This window comes from Euprymna scolopes, chromosome 21, assembly GCF_053919585.1.
Source record: "Euprymna scolopes isolate OS-2025 chromosome 21, ASM5391958v1, whole genome shotgun sequence".
In the NCBI taxonomy this organism is placed as follows: Eukaryota; Metazoa; Mollusca; class Cephalopoda; order Sepiida; family Sepiolidae; genus Euprymna; species Euprymna scolopes.
The window spans coordinates 58,131,491-58,151,392 of record NC_136502.1 but is presented as its reverse complement, the minus strand read 5'-3'; the positions used below and the strand labels follow the sequence as shown (position 1 = coordinate 58,151,392).

General features: G+C 33.6%; 1 protein-coding gene across 6 annotated transcripts in view; it reads left to right on the top strand.

Moving 5' to 3' along the window:
- Window positions 1-19,902, top strand: part of LOC145242393 (uncharacterized) — a 717,261-nt gene that overhangs the window by 454,025 nt on the left and 243,334 nt on the right. For all 6 annotated transcript variants that reach the window (XM_080105416.1, XM_080105420.1, XM_080105417.1 and 3 more), the window contains exons 2-3: window positions 11,682-11,845; window positions 18,608-18,971. In XM_080105416.1, coding sequence (XP_079961542.1) covers window positions 11,682-11,845; window positions 18,608-18,971 — 528 coding nt within the window. The remainder of the gene's footprint in view (window positions 1-11,681; window positions 11,846-18,607; window positions 18,972-19,902) is intronic.

Genomic DNA, 19,902 nt, shown 5'->3' with positions numbered 1-19,902 from the left:
GTTTCGCCTGGATGCAAAAAACTGTAATGAATGAGATCTGTCGCAGACCAACAGTAGTCAGCATGACCTTTTTTTGATGCAACTCTGGCTTCGGGAAGTGTCCTTGAGCTTTGTCGGCATTGAAACACTCAGCTGAGTTGTTGTAAAGAACCCGCTTTTCATTGCAAATACAACCTGATTGACAAATGGGTCGTTCTTGTTGCGTAAAAGAAGGGAAGATAACACTTCATAACAGTGTTTCTTTCAGTTGTCGTTCAATTCATGAGGTACTAATTTATCAAGTTTTGTTTTCTTTCCAACCTCTCAAGTGGTTGGAAATCATTGTACACGTTACGTCTAATTCAGAAGCAAGTTCTCAAACACTTGTGCATGGATTGACTTCCACTAAGTCTCTTAATTGATCGTTGTCAACATCCGATGGCTGACTACCACACTCATCATCTTCAAGACTCTCGTCGTCACCACAAAATTTCTGCTGTGCGTTCAGTGGGTGTTCCTGGGCCAAATGCTTCGTTGATATCGCAAGCTGTTTATGCAGCTTTTTTGCCTAGCTTGAATTGAATTGAATTGAATTTGCTTCTTGTATAGAACATTCTGAAAAGAAGACGTGTTTTAGAACGATTGTAATTTAAACGATCGGATAAAACGAAAAACACTCCTTAAATTGATATATATAAAGTAAAAGTATTATAATGAAAACTTATTTAAAAATACATCAATTGAAATCAAAATTAAAAATTTTGCAAGAACTTTCTTCTTAGTAATTTCAACAGCTTTAACTTATTTGTACCTGTGCAGTTTATGGACAGTAGTGAAATAATAACATCATTATTTCTAACCCTGTGAACATGTAGAGATGATTCAGGATTTGCCATAACTGTCGAGTATTAAAATTTGCATAGGAAATGTTTGGTTATTTTCCTATCATTGAAAAAGTTGCACAGGAAAAAAGAACATTATTTTATTAAATAGTAGAAGAAAACACTTCTATTGTAAGGAAATAAATCATAAAAACAACTTTAATACTGATAGCTGTAATTCAAGGTTTTGTTTATTATGTCTCTTTTTCTTCTTTTTCTTTTTTAGAAATGGGGTTAATTTATTGTTAAATATATCGTTTTTTGTTCTATCTTTTCTGATTGAAGAGGAAATGTTTGGTGATTCATATCGTTTTATCGATCAAGTATCAAATTAAGTTTGAATTAGGGTGTTTGAATCAGGTGAAAGTGAGTTTGCAAAACCAGTTAAAAGAAAAGACAAAATTTCAAATTAACTTTTGTTTGCTATATATCATCCCCCCCTCTCTCTCTCTCTCTCTCTCTCTTTATTGCTCTCCACGTATAGGTTAGTATTAATACTGTGGTGATATAGCCTGTTTATAACGAACTATTCCAATTTACAGTTTTATGATTACAGTAGGACCCTGGGATATGGTGACCTTAGGATACAGTTTTTACAAGGTACGATATGAAATACAATGTTTTTCTGGCCCCTGGTTGTGGTATTTGTCCTGCCTTACGGTGATTATATACATGTGTACTGTGTTTTGTTACTAATTTTTAATATGTACTGTGTAAAATTTTGATTAGGCCCGCGCCATACGGCGATTTCACCTTACAATTCCAACCCTGGAATGTATTAATGCTGTATCCCGGGGTTCTACTGTAGTTTTATTAGCTTTGACAGAGAGAGAAAATGACAGGTGCTCAAACAACGTAAAGAGGGCGAGAGTAATAGACAAAAGATGTGGGTGACTTGATGAGTAAATTGCAAATTATGGCTAATTAGAACAACTGTTTTCTAAACATAATCTCAAAACCAAAAAAATATTTTAACATGTATTTTATGTGATAAGAGATAAGCCTACTACTAATACTACTACTATTATTATTATTATTATTATTATTATTATTATTATTATTATTATTATTATTATCATTACTACTACTAGAACAAGCAGCAGCGGCCACGCAAAATGAAAAAAAAAATGCTGAGGGTTACGGACCCCCCCCCCCGCCTCTGAAATCCTCACAGGACACCTGGTTTTTCTTTTATCACGTTAATCTCATCAATTACAAATGTAACACTCAGGAGTTTTAAAAAATGAAAGTTTTTTCAAATATTATTTTTATGATTTTTATCGTTGAGTTTGATGGGGTTTTTTTTTTTTTTTTTTTTTTTTTGGTAAATGTGACAACAGGAATAAATACTTTGCGCCCATCAAACCTAAAAACTGAAACTCGAAATGAAATGCAATGTCAATTATTTATTTGTTTGTTTAACTATTATTATTGTTGTTGTTTTTGCTGCACTGTTCTTTATTTAAGCACGCATTTACCAGGAAAGAACGAATTACTATTTCGTTATCCTTGTTACGTTTATGGAATATTATTCCAAAGAAGTGTGAAGAATTAACGTAACGAATATTAGCATTTTAATTTTATTATTTATTGCCAACTTGTCTACAGAGCAAAATCACATGTGTCCTTCGCATCTTCTTGCACGTGTCCGAGAGAGAGAAAGAAACAAAGGTAGCAGCTCTTGATTTTTGAATGCAAAGATAGCTTTTCATATTTTTGTGTGATAAAATGTTTTATTTCTGAGGTCATTATGCTACTCCCCTGCAAAATAACGGAGTTTTTTTTTTTTAATTTTATTTTAACCTTTTCCCTTATCATTATTATTGGTGTTCTTTTGAGTGATTGTTCATCTTGATTAATAGTAAACAAATTCGTTGTCTTTTCTCCATGTCCCTGTCCTACCTGAAGTTTTTGCTTTGTGCTCCTGTACTTTTTTGAAAGTAAACTTTCGGGCTTGTTATTTGCATTTGTAGTTGTATCGTGGGCATGTTTTTGTTTATTTTCAATGTGAAATTTTTTATTTTTATTGGTAGTTGTATGTTGTGCATTTTTGTTTGTTTTCAGTGTATGGTTTCAAACGATCTATCGAAACTTGTGTCTGTGTGTTTTGATTAATTTCTACCAAGAAATATTTTGGTGTTCATTCAATTATGGTGTAAGAACTTGAATAGGGTGCTTCTAGCGGTTTCCGAACATGATCGATTCTAATCCACATTTTTGAACAAGTTTGAAGTTGATTTGGCACGTATGTATTTTTTGCTGATCTTGTTCTGTTTGAAAAGTCAGTCTGTTATTGGTAGTGCTGAAATCCAAGATTCCTTTCGGGCTATGATAGCTGCTTTAATGGTTCTATGAGCTCTCCCTGAGACCGTTGCATAGTGGATGATAGGCTGTTGTTCGTAGCCTATAGAATCCAATAATCTTTGGTAACTCTTGAAATAATTTGCTTTCAAATTAGGTGCCTCTGTCTGTTATAACATGTACCACAACGCCAAATCGAGTGATCCATGTATTTACAAAAGCTTTGTGCTGTAATATCTAATATAGGTTGTGCTTTTCTATCCAGCGACTGGCTTGATTTATACATGTTAAAATGTACTGATATGGACTGATGTAGGGATTGTTTAAACATTTTGCAGGTAATGGTCCAACTATATCGATGTGCATAGTGTGGAATCTTGATGATTGTATATCCAGTGTTTGTACAGGCGATTTAGTATGTCTGTATATCTTTGCTTGTTGGCAAGATGCACATGATGAACATAATTCTTTGATGGTTTTGTCGATATGTGGCCAATAAAATCTAGCCTTAATCATTCGAATGGATGCTTTTATTCCAGGATGTAATACAGAATGTAAACTGTCAAAGATAGATTTGTGCAGTGTGGATGACACAAAAGGTCTCGGGTATGACGTTGACGTATCGCACATATTGTTCTTCTTCGGATAATGTGAATTTCTTTAATTCTGGAAAGGACTGTATTTCGGGGTCCGATTTTCGTGCTGGTAGGTCATACATTATCTATCTGTACAGCAAGTGCTGGGCGGGACAGACAGTCTGCAACTACATTTTGGCTACCTCTCACATGGGCTATGTGGGAAATTAATTCCGTAATAATAGCTAGTTGTCTTTGTTGTCTGTCTGATTCGGCAGGTTTAAGACTGTGGAATGTACCACATATTGGTTTGTGATCCGTAAGAAGTAATACTTGACGCCCCTCTATAAGGTGGCGGAAATGCAACGCAGACAAATCTGTCGCCAACTGCTCACGATCAAAAGTGGAATATCTAGTCTGTACTGCAGTTAGTTTCTTCAAAAAGAATCCTATTTGTATTGGATTTCCATTTATGACCTGATGCAAGGCAGCACCTACTGCGTATTTGCTACTGTCTGTGACCAGTTGATATTGTGTACAAGCTGGTTAGAGTTAATTCCATTAGTTCACCAAGTACTTTTATAATATTAGGGAAGGATTGTGTTTCCAAATTATTTAAAGTAATCAATCCTTTAGGTGTTAACCTCATTCTTTCAGATAAGGGCAACACCTACTCCGCAAATCCTGGTATTAATTTTCTGTAGCATTCTACCATATCAAGAAATCTGTGTAGGCTTTTAGCATCATTAGGCCACCGGAAAGATTCTATTTCCTTTACTTTATTTGTTGTTGGTCTGATTCCTTTTGAATTAATCCTAAAAATTGTGTCTGTATCTTTCTTGTGAGAATGTTCATCATCACTGAAAATTGAAATATCATCTATGTATATAAAAACACAGTTTATATTCCTAATAATTTTGTCCATTTACCTTGTAAATGTCGCCACTGCATTTTTTAATCCAAATGGCATAAATTCATAATGAAAAAGGCCCATTAGAGAAATAATGGCTGTTTTGGGAATATCGTCTCGGTGTATTTTGATTTGATGGTATGCTGAAATTAAATCTATTTAAAAAAAATCGTTGTTTATTTGCAAGTTTCATGGTAAACAAATTTATATTGTGTATGGGGTATCTGTCACATTTGGTTATACTATTTAATGCATGGTAATCACCACAGCAGCGGTATCCTCCACTTTGCTTAGGACAAGATGTAGTGGGCTTGACCACTCACTATCTGATGGAGTTACCACACCTTCATTTAGGAGTTTTTTAAATTCTTCTTCAGATAATTGTCTGGATTTTGCAAAAACTGATGAGTGGCTACCTGCGTCTATCCTATGATAAACACCGCAGTAATTTTTATTAGTGTTTGTGTGTGTGGAAGTAATTTCCGAGTATTTATCAAGGCTGGTTTGAATAAATGAAGGTAGTTCTACTTTGTTGACGATCAGATTAACTGGAAAAACTGTAGTTAATTTTGAATTCTTTCTGGTGGCAGTTGAGGGGTGATAAATTGTTTTATTTCTACAGTCAATTATTAAACCGAATTTGTTTAAAAAGTCAAATCCAAGGAGTGGGTTGGTGATGTCAGTGATCACAAATGTCCAAGAAAAAGATCTTCTCAAACTCGGTATTCAAATTTCCAGGCTTGCTTATCCATGGCATTTTATTTTCTCTCCATTAGCAGTAGAAAGGGACACTGGTGTTGGGTTTAGTGTGATACCGTTTATAATCGATGCTGGTATTGTTGAAATACTTGCACCGGTATCCACTATAAACTTTAATATGGTTGTCCCTAATTGTGCTTTGATTTGCAGTAGTGGCAAACCCATGGGGACAGACATGGTTCGTGCACTTAGTTTTCCGAGTCGCTTGGTGTAGGAGTTGCTGGCCGCGAGTTTGGTACCATCTTTACATTCTTTTTCTTAGGCCATTTGCACCATAGTTTGCATGTCCTTGGCTGGTCGGCGAAGTAGATATGTGCTCTACACACTTTAGGTGTCTGTTCCAGGAAATATGGTTTTATTCCCACCGGAGTAGACATAGTGTTCTTATTCTTTTCTATTCTTTTTGCAACTTGCTGAGCGACAAACACTGTTTCTTTTATGTTATTCAGCAAAGGCATGAGTTCATTAGCTAATTTTCCTAGTTGTGTAGAAGTTAAGTCTTTTTGTGAAGCTATCACTGGAGAAATTGTTGCTGGCAGAGCTTGAAGAAACTTGTGCATCACAATTACTTCTCTGATGCTTATTTGCTTCGCTATCGACAGCATCTCTTGCAAGTATGACGATGGCTGGCTTGTTATTGTTGTCGTTGACATTAATTTGTCAAGTAGCTCCGATTTTGTTCCCTCCTGCAAGTCAACATACATTTTACCTCTTCATGGTTTTTCAACTCTAGCACTGATATCGATACTTTTGCAATGACTTCTGCAAGCAGAGATGATATAACTCTGAAGAACTTTGTAGTGGAGGCCATTATATTACGCAGTTGGAATTGTACTTCCAAAATAGAAAACCAGCCATTTACTGCAGTTTAATGTTTATTTGTTGGAGGCAAGCTTTTTCCATTTTTTTTTTTTTTTTTTGTGTGTGTGTGTGTGTATATATATATATATATATATATATATATATATATATATATATATATATATATATATATATATATATATATATATATATATATATATTAATTTTTTTATTGACAAGAAAATCTAGGGATTTTGCTGTATTTATTTAAAGGAAACTTTTTTATGTATTAATTAGGTCTGTGTAAAGGTGTTTTTTTTTTTTTAGTGTGTGTTTGGGAAGGAAAGTTACTTTTGTAGAATTATATTTTGCAGTGGGAAAGTAAAAAAAAATATATATGACTTACCACTGCATCTACTTGAAAAGAGATAAACCATGTTGAAATTTATCACGTGTGTGTAGTTTTTTTTTTTTTTTTTTTTTTTTTTTTTTTAAATTGTCCAGTAGAAACACGCCGGAATTCTTTTTTGTTTTTTTTTGTCTCCATTGATGAAAGAAATATCAGAAGATTTCATTTGTCGGGGTCACCATTGTTACATTTATGGAATATTATTCCAAAGAAGCGTGAAGAATCAATATAACAAATATTAACCTTTTAATTTTATTATTTATTGCCTACAGTCTTCAGAGCAAAATCACATGTGGCCATTCGCATCTTCTTGCGCATGTCCAAGAGAGAGAGAGAGAGAGAGAGAGAGAGAGAGAGAGAGAGAGAGAGAGAAAGAAGTAGAGCTAGCAGTTCTTGATTTTTGGATATGAAAATGTCTTTTCATATTTTTGTGTGATAAAATAAATTGTTTTATTTCTGAGGTCGTTACATCCTTCTTACTAAAACAAAATTGTCATTTCAAGTATTTTTTCCATGCGTACCTGCTCAAATTACTATTTTGGGTTCTTCTGACCCTTGTGTCTCCCAATTTTTAGTCTGCTAAAGTTTTAATCACATGATTACAGTCTAGTGACAATAAAATAAACCATTAATGTAATTGTCACTTGTTATGGATTTAGTTGTATACGGTTGGCGGGTGTTTTCTAACTATTCTGTAGTTTCATGTAACAATTTAACAAACAAAAAAAAGAAAACTTGAATTTATATATAGGGATTTTATTATATATATTCTTGGGGGGGGGTGACCTAGCGAGATTAAGGACCGTTTGAATAAATGCACAATGATTTAAATTTGTAATTATTAAAAAAATCCTGTATAACTTATGGAGGTTGCTGTGTTTTACGTTTGTTCTAAAAATGGAACGGAAATTTAAATTTCATTCCATTTTAATCTTTATCTCCCCAAAAAGTAATCGAAAGTAATTGAAAGTGTAACATTCAACAGTTGTTCTTTATATATATATATATATATATATATATATATATATATATATATATATATATATAAGGAAAGATACAGAAACCATGTTATATCCTTCAAAAATGAACCGGAGATGGAAACTAATAGAGTAGGTGTTAATGATAGAAGGGGGAATGGTACAAGAATCAAAATTAGAAATAAAAAGAGGAACACAACTGCATTAGGTGATTGGGCCAGAGAACTTCATAGAAACAAAAAAAAAAGATTTTGAATTAAAATGGTCAATAGTAGATAAGAATAGTAAGTATAGACCTGCAAAATCAAAAAGGTGCAATCTGTGTTTACTGGAAGTCTTCTACATAGTGAATTCTAAAGAAAAAATATTAAATAAAAGGTTGGATGCTATACAGGGATGTTTTCACAGGAATAGATTTTTGCTATCATGTCTTAAATGTAGCTGAGAGGAAAAAACATTCTGGGAAAAATAAAGGTTCTTGAGTGTAAGGTCAAAGTTAATATAGATTTAAATAGCTAAGAATGATGTAAATTAATTGTGATGAATGATTCAAATCTAGCAAGCAAATCTGGAATCTAATATTCTACACTAGAAACACATTTTTAGAAATAAAGACCATGGATTACTAGATAGGAAATTTAGATTTATAATAAGGATTAACAAAGATTAGCAATATTGTTTCGAAACTGGGAACACAATTTTAGTCATATTGATGGTGAAATAGTTGAGACCGTTTCTTGATCAATAAAATAGCTTAACAAAAAAAATATTAGTAATTAAAGAATGGGGATTAATTGATACTGTTTTTAGATCAGTAAAACTTGAAAAATCCTATCTTTTTAAATAATACTCTTGTTCTAAACGATTAAATTAAAAAAAAAACAAGGTGAACCCCCGCTTTCATTGGAGTAAAACATACATGGAGTTAAAGAATAGATTTATTATTAGAATACTTATTAATAGGATATGTATTATTATTAGATAAATATTTAAGAACTTAATTCCCAAATTGTTATTTTGTATTAAATCCACGCATAACCTCAGAAAATTATGGTTGGATGGCAAACATAGGTTAAATCTTTGGTAATAAAATTAGTGTTATGATTAAGATATGCATTACAAACTTATATTTTGAATAGGTTAGCCTAGTTTTAATTGGATTTGTTTAATTAATAAATAAATCATAAATGCATATTAGGAATTTTACTAAACCTAGAAACATTGAACGGCTTGAGTTACTTCCCTTTCATCGTTATGAATACATATTAGGGTTTTGGAAACGTATAATTTCAACTAAACCTTTAAAATTTCGAACGTACAGAGTTATCTCCCTTTCTACATCTAAAATATCCGATAATCATAAATCTTAATAGGAAAGAACGAAAGAAAATAAAAATAAATAAAAAAGTAGATTGAGATCCTTAATTTTAAATGAAGAATGAGAATGAACTAAGTATAAAGTAATGTTAAACTTTCTTTCTTTATTGAATAAGTTTTAAACAAAAACTTTTCTTAAATCACATAAATAGGTTACCTCATATTTTTGTAAATAAACAAAGCAAATTCCAGATACAAAACTAACATAGAATCACAACCATTTAACTTAGTTGACTAGTCCGGATAAAAAAAAATAATTAAAATTAAATAAAGAAATTTAATTTAAGAAATCAATGAATAGTATTATTAAAACATATTAAATCGACATAGGTAATTAGTGGTAACATTGTATGATATTTTGTTTGAAATTTTTTTTTTTTTAAATGGAGATACGAAAATAGGTAAATACATAAATCTTTAAAAAATACTTTGCAAGGATGAGATATAGGTAAAATACTTTCGCTTGTTTTCTTTTCCTCATAAGGGAAATGGTTTCCATAATGTTTTATTGTTAAAGTGTTTTTATTCAATAAGTCTGAAGAAAGGCTGTTCGTGTGAAAAATTTCAAGTGACATAATGTTTGGATTTGTCCGAAATTCTTGAAACAATTGTAACTAACAATAAATTACACTATTTGTTGCTATCAACCCATTCTTTGAAGTCTTGGTTTTTGTTAAAACAATATATAAATGCTCAATTATGAAATATGATAATTTTGTAGCTTACAGTTTAAGTCATCTCTTTTTGGCTTAAAACATTGATATATGAACGATTACTGAATTATATAACCCCAATAAAATTTGGAATGCTACAAATGACTATATATATACACACATATATATATATATATATAAAGCGAAAGATTTATTTTTTTATAAAGATAAAATTTTATAAATAAAAACAAATTAATTTAATTTGCAAGCAAAAAATGTCAATTTGGTATACCTTTGTGGTAATGTTTTTGCATAAGTCCAACTCACCGATCACATTTGTAATGTCGACTTTTATATCTTTTCGGGCATGCATACATGAAATAAACACCCCAACTTCTCCATGTTACGAACGGCTTTCTAAATAGACACCTTCAACCATGTCAGCATCTCACAAAACCTACAGAAGATGACATGTTGAATGCGAACAATGAGTTCAATGTAATGTAAAAATGTACCAAATTTAAAACTGAACGAAATTTAAATTTCCGTTCTATTTTTAAAACAACTGTAAAATAGAGCATTCTGTGCAAGTTTTACCAAAAATCATTTTATTTTTAGTTATTATTTACTTTCATCTAACAATGCAATAAACCAAAAGATAGTGTAAAACTTTAATTTAACGTGTAAATACTATATTAAAAAAGATAGCACGCTAATATAAGTACATACAGTCTTCGAAACAGTAAATATAATAATAAGTTGGTTTTTTGAGCCACGTCTGAAAGAGTAGTATCTGTTCCAATGCTGCACATTCATAAGGTAAACTCACATGCACACAAAGAAGCAGAAGTTTATTTACGAACAAAAACATTGAATCCTATCCTAAGTAAATGAAACAAATCTTCTTTCGTGTATTTATCATTTATTATTTTTTTGTATTAACTGCAATACTTGGTTTCAATTATTTCACATAACACCATAAAAAAAACAAAAATAAAGCCTAAACAAAAAACAAATGGAGGTTTTTCGTTTCATTGCGATATCTAAAAAAAACAAAAACAATGTAACTGTATTGTAGTAATAATAATAAAAAAAAGTATTCTTTTGGTTGGGTGCGAGTATGCAAACAGTAGGTTCTTTCCACTGCGCCACAAAAACTGAATGGAAATAACATGTTGCTTTTATTCTATATTAACCAAGCAATGACGTGTTAATGAAATGAGGTCAATCCGTATCCATTGCATTGTTATAATCTCTCTCTCTCTCTCTCTCTCTCTCTCTCTCTCTCTCTCTCTCTCTCTCTGCCGATAGGGATCGGAAATGTAAATAAACTGAGTTTGTGTTTAGGAAAAACAAAAAAAAAAAAAAGACGGGGAAAAATGTATAATTAAATGGAAAGTATACAAATCTAAATATTCCCAGAAAAAAAAAAAGGAAAGAACAAAGCAAACTGTTGGATTGCGATAGTTGGCTATAATGTAAATATATTTATGTATGAGTAATTAATTAAGGTGCCGTAGTGTTCATTAAATAAAGAGAATGTAATCATTCCAATAATCCCTGAATATCGGAATGGGTAGTGTCAGCCAATCACAATGTGAGGATCAAGTATGTGGAGATGTTTTTAGTGTAGAAGAAGAGGAGTTAAATGCTGTGTGTAATAGGGAATAGATCAATTACGTAGGATGGGTCTAAATTTAAGTCCCCTGTGAGTATAAATACACAGTGTAAGTGGGTGACGATGGTAATACTTGGCAATTAGGGGTAAAATTGAAACTACTTCCTCTGTAGGTTATGACGATGATGATTGCACTTCTAAGATTAAATCTAATGTTTTAATATTACGAATTAATGTGGCTAAAATGATGCCCTATAGTTAAATAAGATAATAGCTAATAGCGTAAACATAATAAACTTGTATGTGCCATCTGTTGTTGTAAACCTGTAGTATTTTGGTCCAGAGGGGAAAAACTGTGCCTCTTTTATTATATATAGGGGCTATTATTGTTATAAAAAAAATAAAAATATTATAAAAATAATAATTTCTGTCTCTTTTCAGATGCACTTCTGGCTGATCTCCAGTCTACCACAGAACATATTTCGTCTTTTCAGCAACAGGTTGAGAGAGACCAAGCCAGTCAACGTTCTAACACTGCAAGTTTACAATCCTCCCCTAGAAATTCAACACCGTCTCCTCTTCCACCACATCCGTCAGGAGAGCAGGTAAGAGAAACATCCATTCATAATCTGAGAGTTTGAGTTGACTTTCACTTTGTTACAAACTTCATTTTTCCATTATGTTTGCTGCTACTGTTGGATTGCCTAGTTCAGTGATTCTCAACTGCTGGTCTATGGTAACCTTTATAGTGGTCCGCAGGGCATTCACTGTATTTGATAAAAGAAAGCTGAAATTGCTGCACATTTTCACAAAAAGGAGGTACAATTTAGAGAGTTGTTTATGTTTTCCATTGTTAAGGATATCATTCTTTTCTTATTTCAGCATGACATCATTGATGGTTTCTTCCCAGTATCCTTAACCTGTATGCAGAGACAAACAAGCAAGATAACAAACATATAGCATCCAGTTATATATATATATATATATATATATATATATATATATATACACACACTAGCTACACTGGTGTAGCCCGGTCATAACATACACATACACTTAAATATATTTTAATATATGCAGATTTCGTATTCATTATGATTATAGAGCCAATTCTCTATTATCTCAATGCAGTCTTTCTTGTCTTACTAGAGAAAATTTCAATCTGACAAAGGATGATTTATTCTGTTCTCTACAACTCCTTTCTCATGGAAAAGTAATTGCTTATCTTTCTCTACTCTATGCTTATTATTCGCTTCAGTTTCTAGTTCCTCTGTGTAAGACATTCATAGAAAGAGCCTTCATTTCTTCCATGACATTAAATGAAATGTCCATAAACAATTTCTTTCCAAGAACTTTTCATCTGTGTAACACATTACCTTGCATGCTACAACATGATCGTTTCCAGATCCAATATTAACAAACACTTGTCATAAACCAAGCCAGAGATAGAAATTTACTTCCGTTACTCTTATAAATCTATCAGAAAGAAATGATTTAATAGGGCTAAGAGCTGTTCACCACATGCCACATGTAAAACAGATATTAAACCGAATATGATGATAAAGATGATGATTTAGTTTACAATCTTTATTACTTGTTTATTTAGTAATCTTATAACACATCTTCAACAGGATGAAAGGTGTTCCCTTCCATCCCTTCTGTATTTTGAGATAAGGTTTACAGAGTTGGGTTTGGGGTATTCTCATTTTGTCTGAACATATCCAATGTGCTTACTTACCGGTGCTGTTAGTGTCACTACACCTACACTTTCTTTGATTCTGTTTACAATGTCTTTGATACAAGGCTCTTTTCTTAGAAGACTTTCAATGAGGGCTCGTGTAAATTGGCTCATGACCAAGAAGATGAGACTGCTTGAAAATAAATATTTGACTCTGTTCACTTTTTTGTTTTAGGCAGCAAAGACCAGCAGCTGTCGACTGGTGTTATAACATGTATCGGTTTCACAATCATCTGCCTGTTCAGTGTTCTGCCTATTTGGGAATAACTGACAATAGCTGGGGTATTTTGTTCTTCTTTCGGTGTTGCTCTTGACTATGACAAAGCTTGCAGGGAGGAGGGGCTGGTTTTTATCGTGAAGGTCAAAATGAGTTGATATGGTAAGGAAGAGTTATGTGCTCTTGAAAGTCTAGTATCTTTTAGTAATAGAGGTTTGGTATTTGTTTGTCTGAAGACAAAACAACACTATTGTTTCTATATCTGATGCTATTATTGTACTGTCTTTCATTGATCAATGGGTTATTATAATATCAGTTCTGTTATCATTAAACTCCTCCTTTATGATGAGAGGTAGTGTACGTCAACAATCGGGTGTTCCTTATCAAACTCAACACTATATATATATATATATAAAGCAAAAATATGTAACCACAGAGGGTATGTTATTGGTAATGAAATCGATTTTGCAATCTAGTGAGGGATAAACTTTTCTTGTCCCTACAGCCTCTGTCACACAGAAAAGATGTTGCTAGCTTCTCTTTACCTTATTATGTTCACTGTAGGTGCCTGACAGTGTTCCAATCCCTGGTGCCATCATAGTAAAAACTTGTCTGGCCATAACCACAGCAAAGAACTTTCCTTTCTCTCTCTCTTTCATAAGCATTCCATCTATAAAACAAGATACCATGAATTTGCTTCGCAACTGATTATAGCATTTTTATCTTTAGGAGTCTAATTGTTTTTTTTTTAAAAATTATTTTTTTCATGGAAGTCACCACTTTTCAAGGCCTGGAGGCCACTCGGGGATAAAGGTTATTGCATGTACAGTAATCAATGGGATAATATCGTAGTAATCGTTAGTAATAGAGATTTCATAAAGGAATTTGTTTATGTTGGACGTGAAGACAGCGAAGTTGTAGTCAGGTTGGAAACAGGCAAACGGAAGAGAGTTCCACAGGCGTGCACTTCTAAAGAAGCTTTGTTCATGGAATCTACGTTTTGATTTAGGCACAGATAAAGAATGGGGAAAATTATTGACAGTGGTTTCAGCTAGGCGGGTGTTTTTTGTGAAAGATTGGCAAGGGGGGACCAGAGATTGGAGCTCAGACAAGCACTTGCCATTGAAATAATGATAAAACAAAGACAGGCTCACAACGTATCTTCTGTGCGAGAGAGGTTGCAGGGAAGAGAAAAGGGCATCCCCCACTAAGCCACGAAGTCTATTTTGTACTCTGTCAAGGTAGGATAGGCTGTTTTTAGCAGCTCCTGCCCATGTGTGGCAGCAGTACTCCATCCTTGGACGTACTTGGCTTTTATATAGATAAAGAATTGCATCAGCAGTGAGATATCTTCTGGAGCAGTAGAAGGACCCTACCATTTTTCCAGCGACTTTTGCAACAGACTTGATGTACGTGTTCCATTTCAGGTCAAGAGTGAAGGTCAATTCCGAGAGCCATCCATTTCAATTGATGCCAGATGGGAATGAGTGTTGATGTAAAGATAGGAGTTTGGTTTAAGATGCATTAAAAGTAACCAGCCATCTCTTCTCCCATTGTACCATGTGCTCAAGATCAAAGGAGAGAGAATCAGAGAGAACTTTGTCATTTACGGCCTTTGATGTGTTGCCATAGATTGTCGTGTCATCAGCATAGATGTCAACGAATGATTTAAGTATGTGATTTGGGAGAGCATTGATGTAGACCAGGAAGAGAGTTGGTCTCCTTAATGTAACGCTTTAACAGTTTTGTAAGTATGGGGGCAAGTTCTGGTTGAAGCTTTTTCAACACTATCATTGGAATACCGTCAGAGCCAGTTGCTTTACTAGAATCAAGGTTCTTGATTAGCTTGGCGACCTCACGCACAGATATTTGTATGTTGCATCCATGCTTCTGTTCAGTCTTGAAAGACAAAGGATAGCCCTTAGGGGCAGTAGCGCATGTAATTGTGAGGCAAAGGTTGCGCAATCCTCAACCACACCTCTCCTGTTGAGTCCAGTCGCAAGGAGAAGACCAGGATGACTGGAAACAATGCCAAGATAAGCGGAGAGCAGATACAGCACCTGAAAGTCCCAAATTGTCACTCATTTACTACTGACCAGGTTCAATGTTGCTTAACTTCGGTGATCCTGCGGGAGCGGGTGTGTTAACGTGATTATGCCGTATGTTGCATAGCGTGTTGTCTGTTCTGGAGGAAATACGGGGAGTTGATGGCCTTCATCGCATAGGGTAGAATTAGCTGCAAAGTTCTTGGCAAATAGTTTGGCCTTGTCTGATGTTGACGAGATGACCTCAGGCCCATTGATGATGGTTGGGATAGAGCGCATGCTTCTGTTCGGGATCCTGTTTGCTATTTGCCAAAACTGGTGGGAACCAAGCTGCTGCTCAGCTACTTTGGATTTAATAGACTGAGCATATAGCTCTCTTGCATTTTTTATTACTCTTTTACAGTGGTTGCTGGCAGTCCTGAAAGCAACTTTAGTCTCAGTACATCTATTATGCTGGTAGCTATAGAAAAAGTGATTTCTGTGCGCGATGGCAGCAGCACATTCTGGGGAGAACCATGGCTGGCTATTAGGTTTTTGTTGGAATTTTTTGGATGGTATGAATCAGTCTATGCCTACAATTAACCATTCGGTCAGGTCCGATACTATAGAGGATACATCCTTTTTAAACATGGAATTTAGAGGTAGATCAGATATAAGTGTATGGAAGCTATCCCAGTCAGCCATAGAGTATCGATATACAGTATAGTGGAGAGGTACGTCTGAAGACTTATTTCATTTTTATCTTAACTGATACAACCGAGTGGTTGGAAGATCCCAGAGGAGATAGAATGAAACATGAACATAGCTCAGAGGAAATTGTGAGAAAAAGGTCTAGAAGTCTTGCATACTGACTGATAGTATAGTATCGGGCACACGGTTGGGTTTGTGAACAATCTGAGTGAGGTTATAAGCAATGGCGAAATCATGACAGAACCTCCCCCCCCCCCATCATCTGTCTTGTTCGAGTGGGTCCGCCTTCAACATTTTGAACATTGAAGTCACCACAAATGTGAATGTTAACTGAAGGATGAGCAGACAGGATGTGGTCAATTTTCTCAGATATATAATGTAAACAAATACTTGTTGAGCTGCTTTAGGAAAATCAAGTCTTTCTAAGTAATCTTCTGCTCATTCCATTCACTGCTTCCAGTCCTTTTGTGGTGGTGATCATTGATCAACCAATAATCATCTTTCTCTTCAAGAAGTCCTTAGCCTTGATAAGCAGTGACCCATCAGTAAAAGAAGAAATAAAATAATAAATTGATCTTTGTTTTTATACAATTTCTATTTTATTCTGACTCATCTCATGAGTAACCAATATACAAATGCCTATTGCATTCATATTAACAGAACAAAACTAAATAATTGCTGAATTACTTGATTATCTTTTGTTGAAAAAACTTGAAGTAAATCAAGACAAAATATCCTGTGAATCAATAAATAGGTTAAGAAAATGTTCAAAGCCATTTAATAAAGTGAAATATCTCTAATGTGAAACCTAGACATTTTATGCAGATGTACTATGCACAAACTACATCACGATATCTGAGGTGTGTTAAAGACATATTAGCTATCCACTAACTCACAGCTCGGAGCTTCCTATATTATATCTGGTGAGAGTTCACTGCCAAAACCGGTTACAATCAATGGAAGTAGTAAAGTCTTCTCTATCTAAAAAATTCATATTTCCACCGCCATTCATTTACACCGGCCGTGACCATTCACAGGAGACAAATAAGGACGAACAGTGGTTTAGGTTTTCATAAAAACTGGACTGCAATTTAGGTGAAATGCACCACGCTAACTTTTACTTTGGTTAAAAATAAAAACAAATACAAACCAAAAAACTTTACATTTTCTTACAGTGCATTAAAACTTATGATACTTCAATTCCGTTTGATTTCGCATTCTTTGGCAATTACAACATCGTTTTGTTTGCTTTTTTTTTTGGGGGGGGGGTCCTTTGAACCTTTTGCAGAACCTTAGGAAATTCTCCTATAGGTAAAAGTATTAAATAAATACATTGAATAAAAAAGAAAAAAAGCAGCTATCATATTATTGTAGGTTTTGAAATAGTTTCGTAGATTGTTTGATCATGTAGAATTTGAGGAAGCACTCTTCGTGTCTGGTCTTGGTGGGTAAGCTAATCTATCCATTTTATGAAAAATGGATTTACCCAGAGATAATATAGTTACATCTAAACATTGTGGCAGTGATTCATGACAGTTATGGTCCAAGAATCATGCATACTCTTTTGTTATTTATAGCATTGTGTTTGTCTTCATTATTATGGGCCTGTTAGGCTACAATAGTGTTCGAGTTTTTTTTTTTTTTGTTGTTCAATGCATATATTTCAAATCTATCTTAACTCCATTTCAATTTTGGTAACTTCCATTTTTCCCCTCCCATTTTCACAAAGCACTGTAACTTTGTTTTATTAAATGTGAATAACTTTGATGCCTTATCTCTCTGTTGACGAATTTGCTCTTGCAAGTAAAGATCTATCAATTCATTTCACATGGACTATGAGATTATAATCCAGGTCTTGGCTGCTGAGAAAACTTCTAGAGTAAATGTGGTATTGTGGCGACTAATCTCCATCAATATGTATTAATCCCTATGCATCAAATTAATACCATAATACTTGGTTTGCTGCACTTTAATTAACAAAGGTCTACACAAAATTCCATCCAGATTGGCCCAGTAGTTTACAAAAAAAAAAGGGTGAATGGACAGGCAGACAGACAGACTAAGAGAAATATAATATAGATATAAAATTTTTATAATCTACATCTATAAAATAGATGTGAAATTTTCATAATTTACATCTGGACACTTCCACTTTTGAAAAAAAAAAAAACGCAAACTTCAAAATTCTGAGTTTAAAATAGGAGTTAAAAGCAAATATGCACATATGAAAGAAAGAATTGTAGGGCTTCTCTCATCCCTCTCTCGCTTGTCATTTTCTTTTTTTTCAGATCTGTGTAAAAATGTTTTAATGCCTGTCATTTAATGTTATGGACTTCTACCCCTGTGATAAAGTTAATTTTCAGATGAATATTAACATCTGCATAATAAAGTAAAGTCGATTTTCCCATTTGTATTAAAACACAGTTCAATAACCAAAACCTTTATATGCTAATCTGTTCCACCATACAATTAATTTCAGTCCTAACATGTTTATAAAAATTATGCATTCACTTCTTTCAGTATTTATTATATATTTTTCCAGATTACTGAACTCTCTCAAATAAATAAATTATGATGTGTAGGTTGGGAAATTAAATTTCATTTCTTTCTTTTTGTGTGTGTGTGTGTGTGTGTGGTACCTCCATCACTCATTTCCATCGTTTTTGGTACATTTCAGGTTGCTGTACGCCCGGGTGTAAAACAACATATTATACAAGAAAACTCTAGCCATCACCATCAGCAGCAGCAACAACAACACAGCTATAGTAGCGAGCGAGTCTCAAGCGGAAGCAGCACAGCTACTTATCACCAGGAGAGGAGCAGTTTAAGTTCATCACACTCTCAGTCCAGTCTTCAAGGGGTCAGCCCTGTCCACTATAACAACAAACCCGTCAGCTCAGCAGGTAGCAACAGTAGTGTAGGTGCAAACACTAGTGGCCAAATGTCTTCAACCGTCAACAGTAACCTTTCGGAGTTAGATCAGCTTCTCCAAGATCTAAATTCAGCTCAATTTATTGATCAAGTCAACCGCAGAAATGCATGTGAGTGTTAAAGTTTTAAAAATGTATCTTTTTATGTATAAAGTATAGTGTATGTGTGTATATATATATATTTATATATACATATTCTAGTATTGGAGACAGGATAAACAACCCAAATGAAAGAATGACAACCATTGAAATTAAGTTTATATGTAGATATAAAAACCTTTGTCACTATTACCTCAAACACCACAGTAGAGGGGAAAATATAATTGCCGGTACCTTTATTTAAATCATATAAATAAGCCCATATATCTGTTCAACTAACTGTTAATTTGGGCATATATATATATATATCTTATAAATAAACAAGCAAATAAATAAATAATTTGAAAACTAGACACAAATGAACGGATAAAAAAGCGATGAATAAAATCAAAAATAAACAAAATTTGTCAATAGGAAAATGAAGTCACCACCAGAAAAGAAAAAAACAACTATAAAAGCCTAAGATAGTAATATAACTTCAGATCGAAGCGAAAACTAAGACCAATAAACAACTGCAAAGTTAAAAAAATACTAACACCTCCCCACTGTGACAGTTTAACCACAATAAATCGTACTCTCCACCTATACTCCCTTTCTTCACCACCTCTCTCCAAAACCCCTACTTCTCACATTCACAAAGTATACACCCCACTTTGTTCCAGAACGTAAACCACACCCTAATATCTTCTAAAAACTAATGTAATTTTGACTCCTATTTCAATATTGATTCTTTTTTTAGTCTGATGAAGTGTTATCCTTGAATTGGGATTCCACTGAAACATGTCTGCACATGTGTAACTGATAATGTTTGTATAATAAACAAAACTACATACCAGTTCTGTACTGCATTTAGCACTCTTTAATAATTGTGCGAGTTTCATTGGATTTACATCTAGGGAACCAATTGATGCAACCATTTTATATATATATATATATATATATA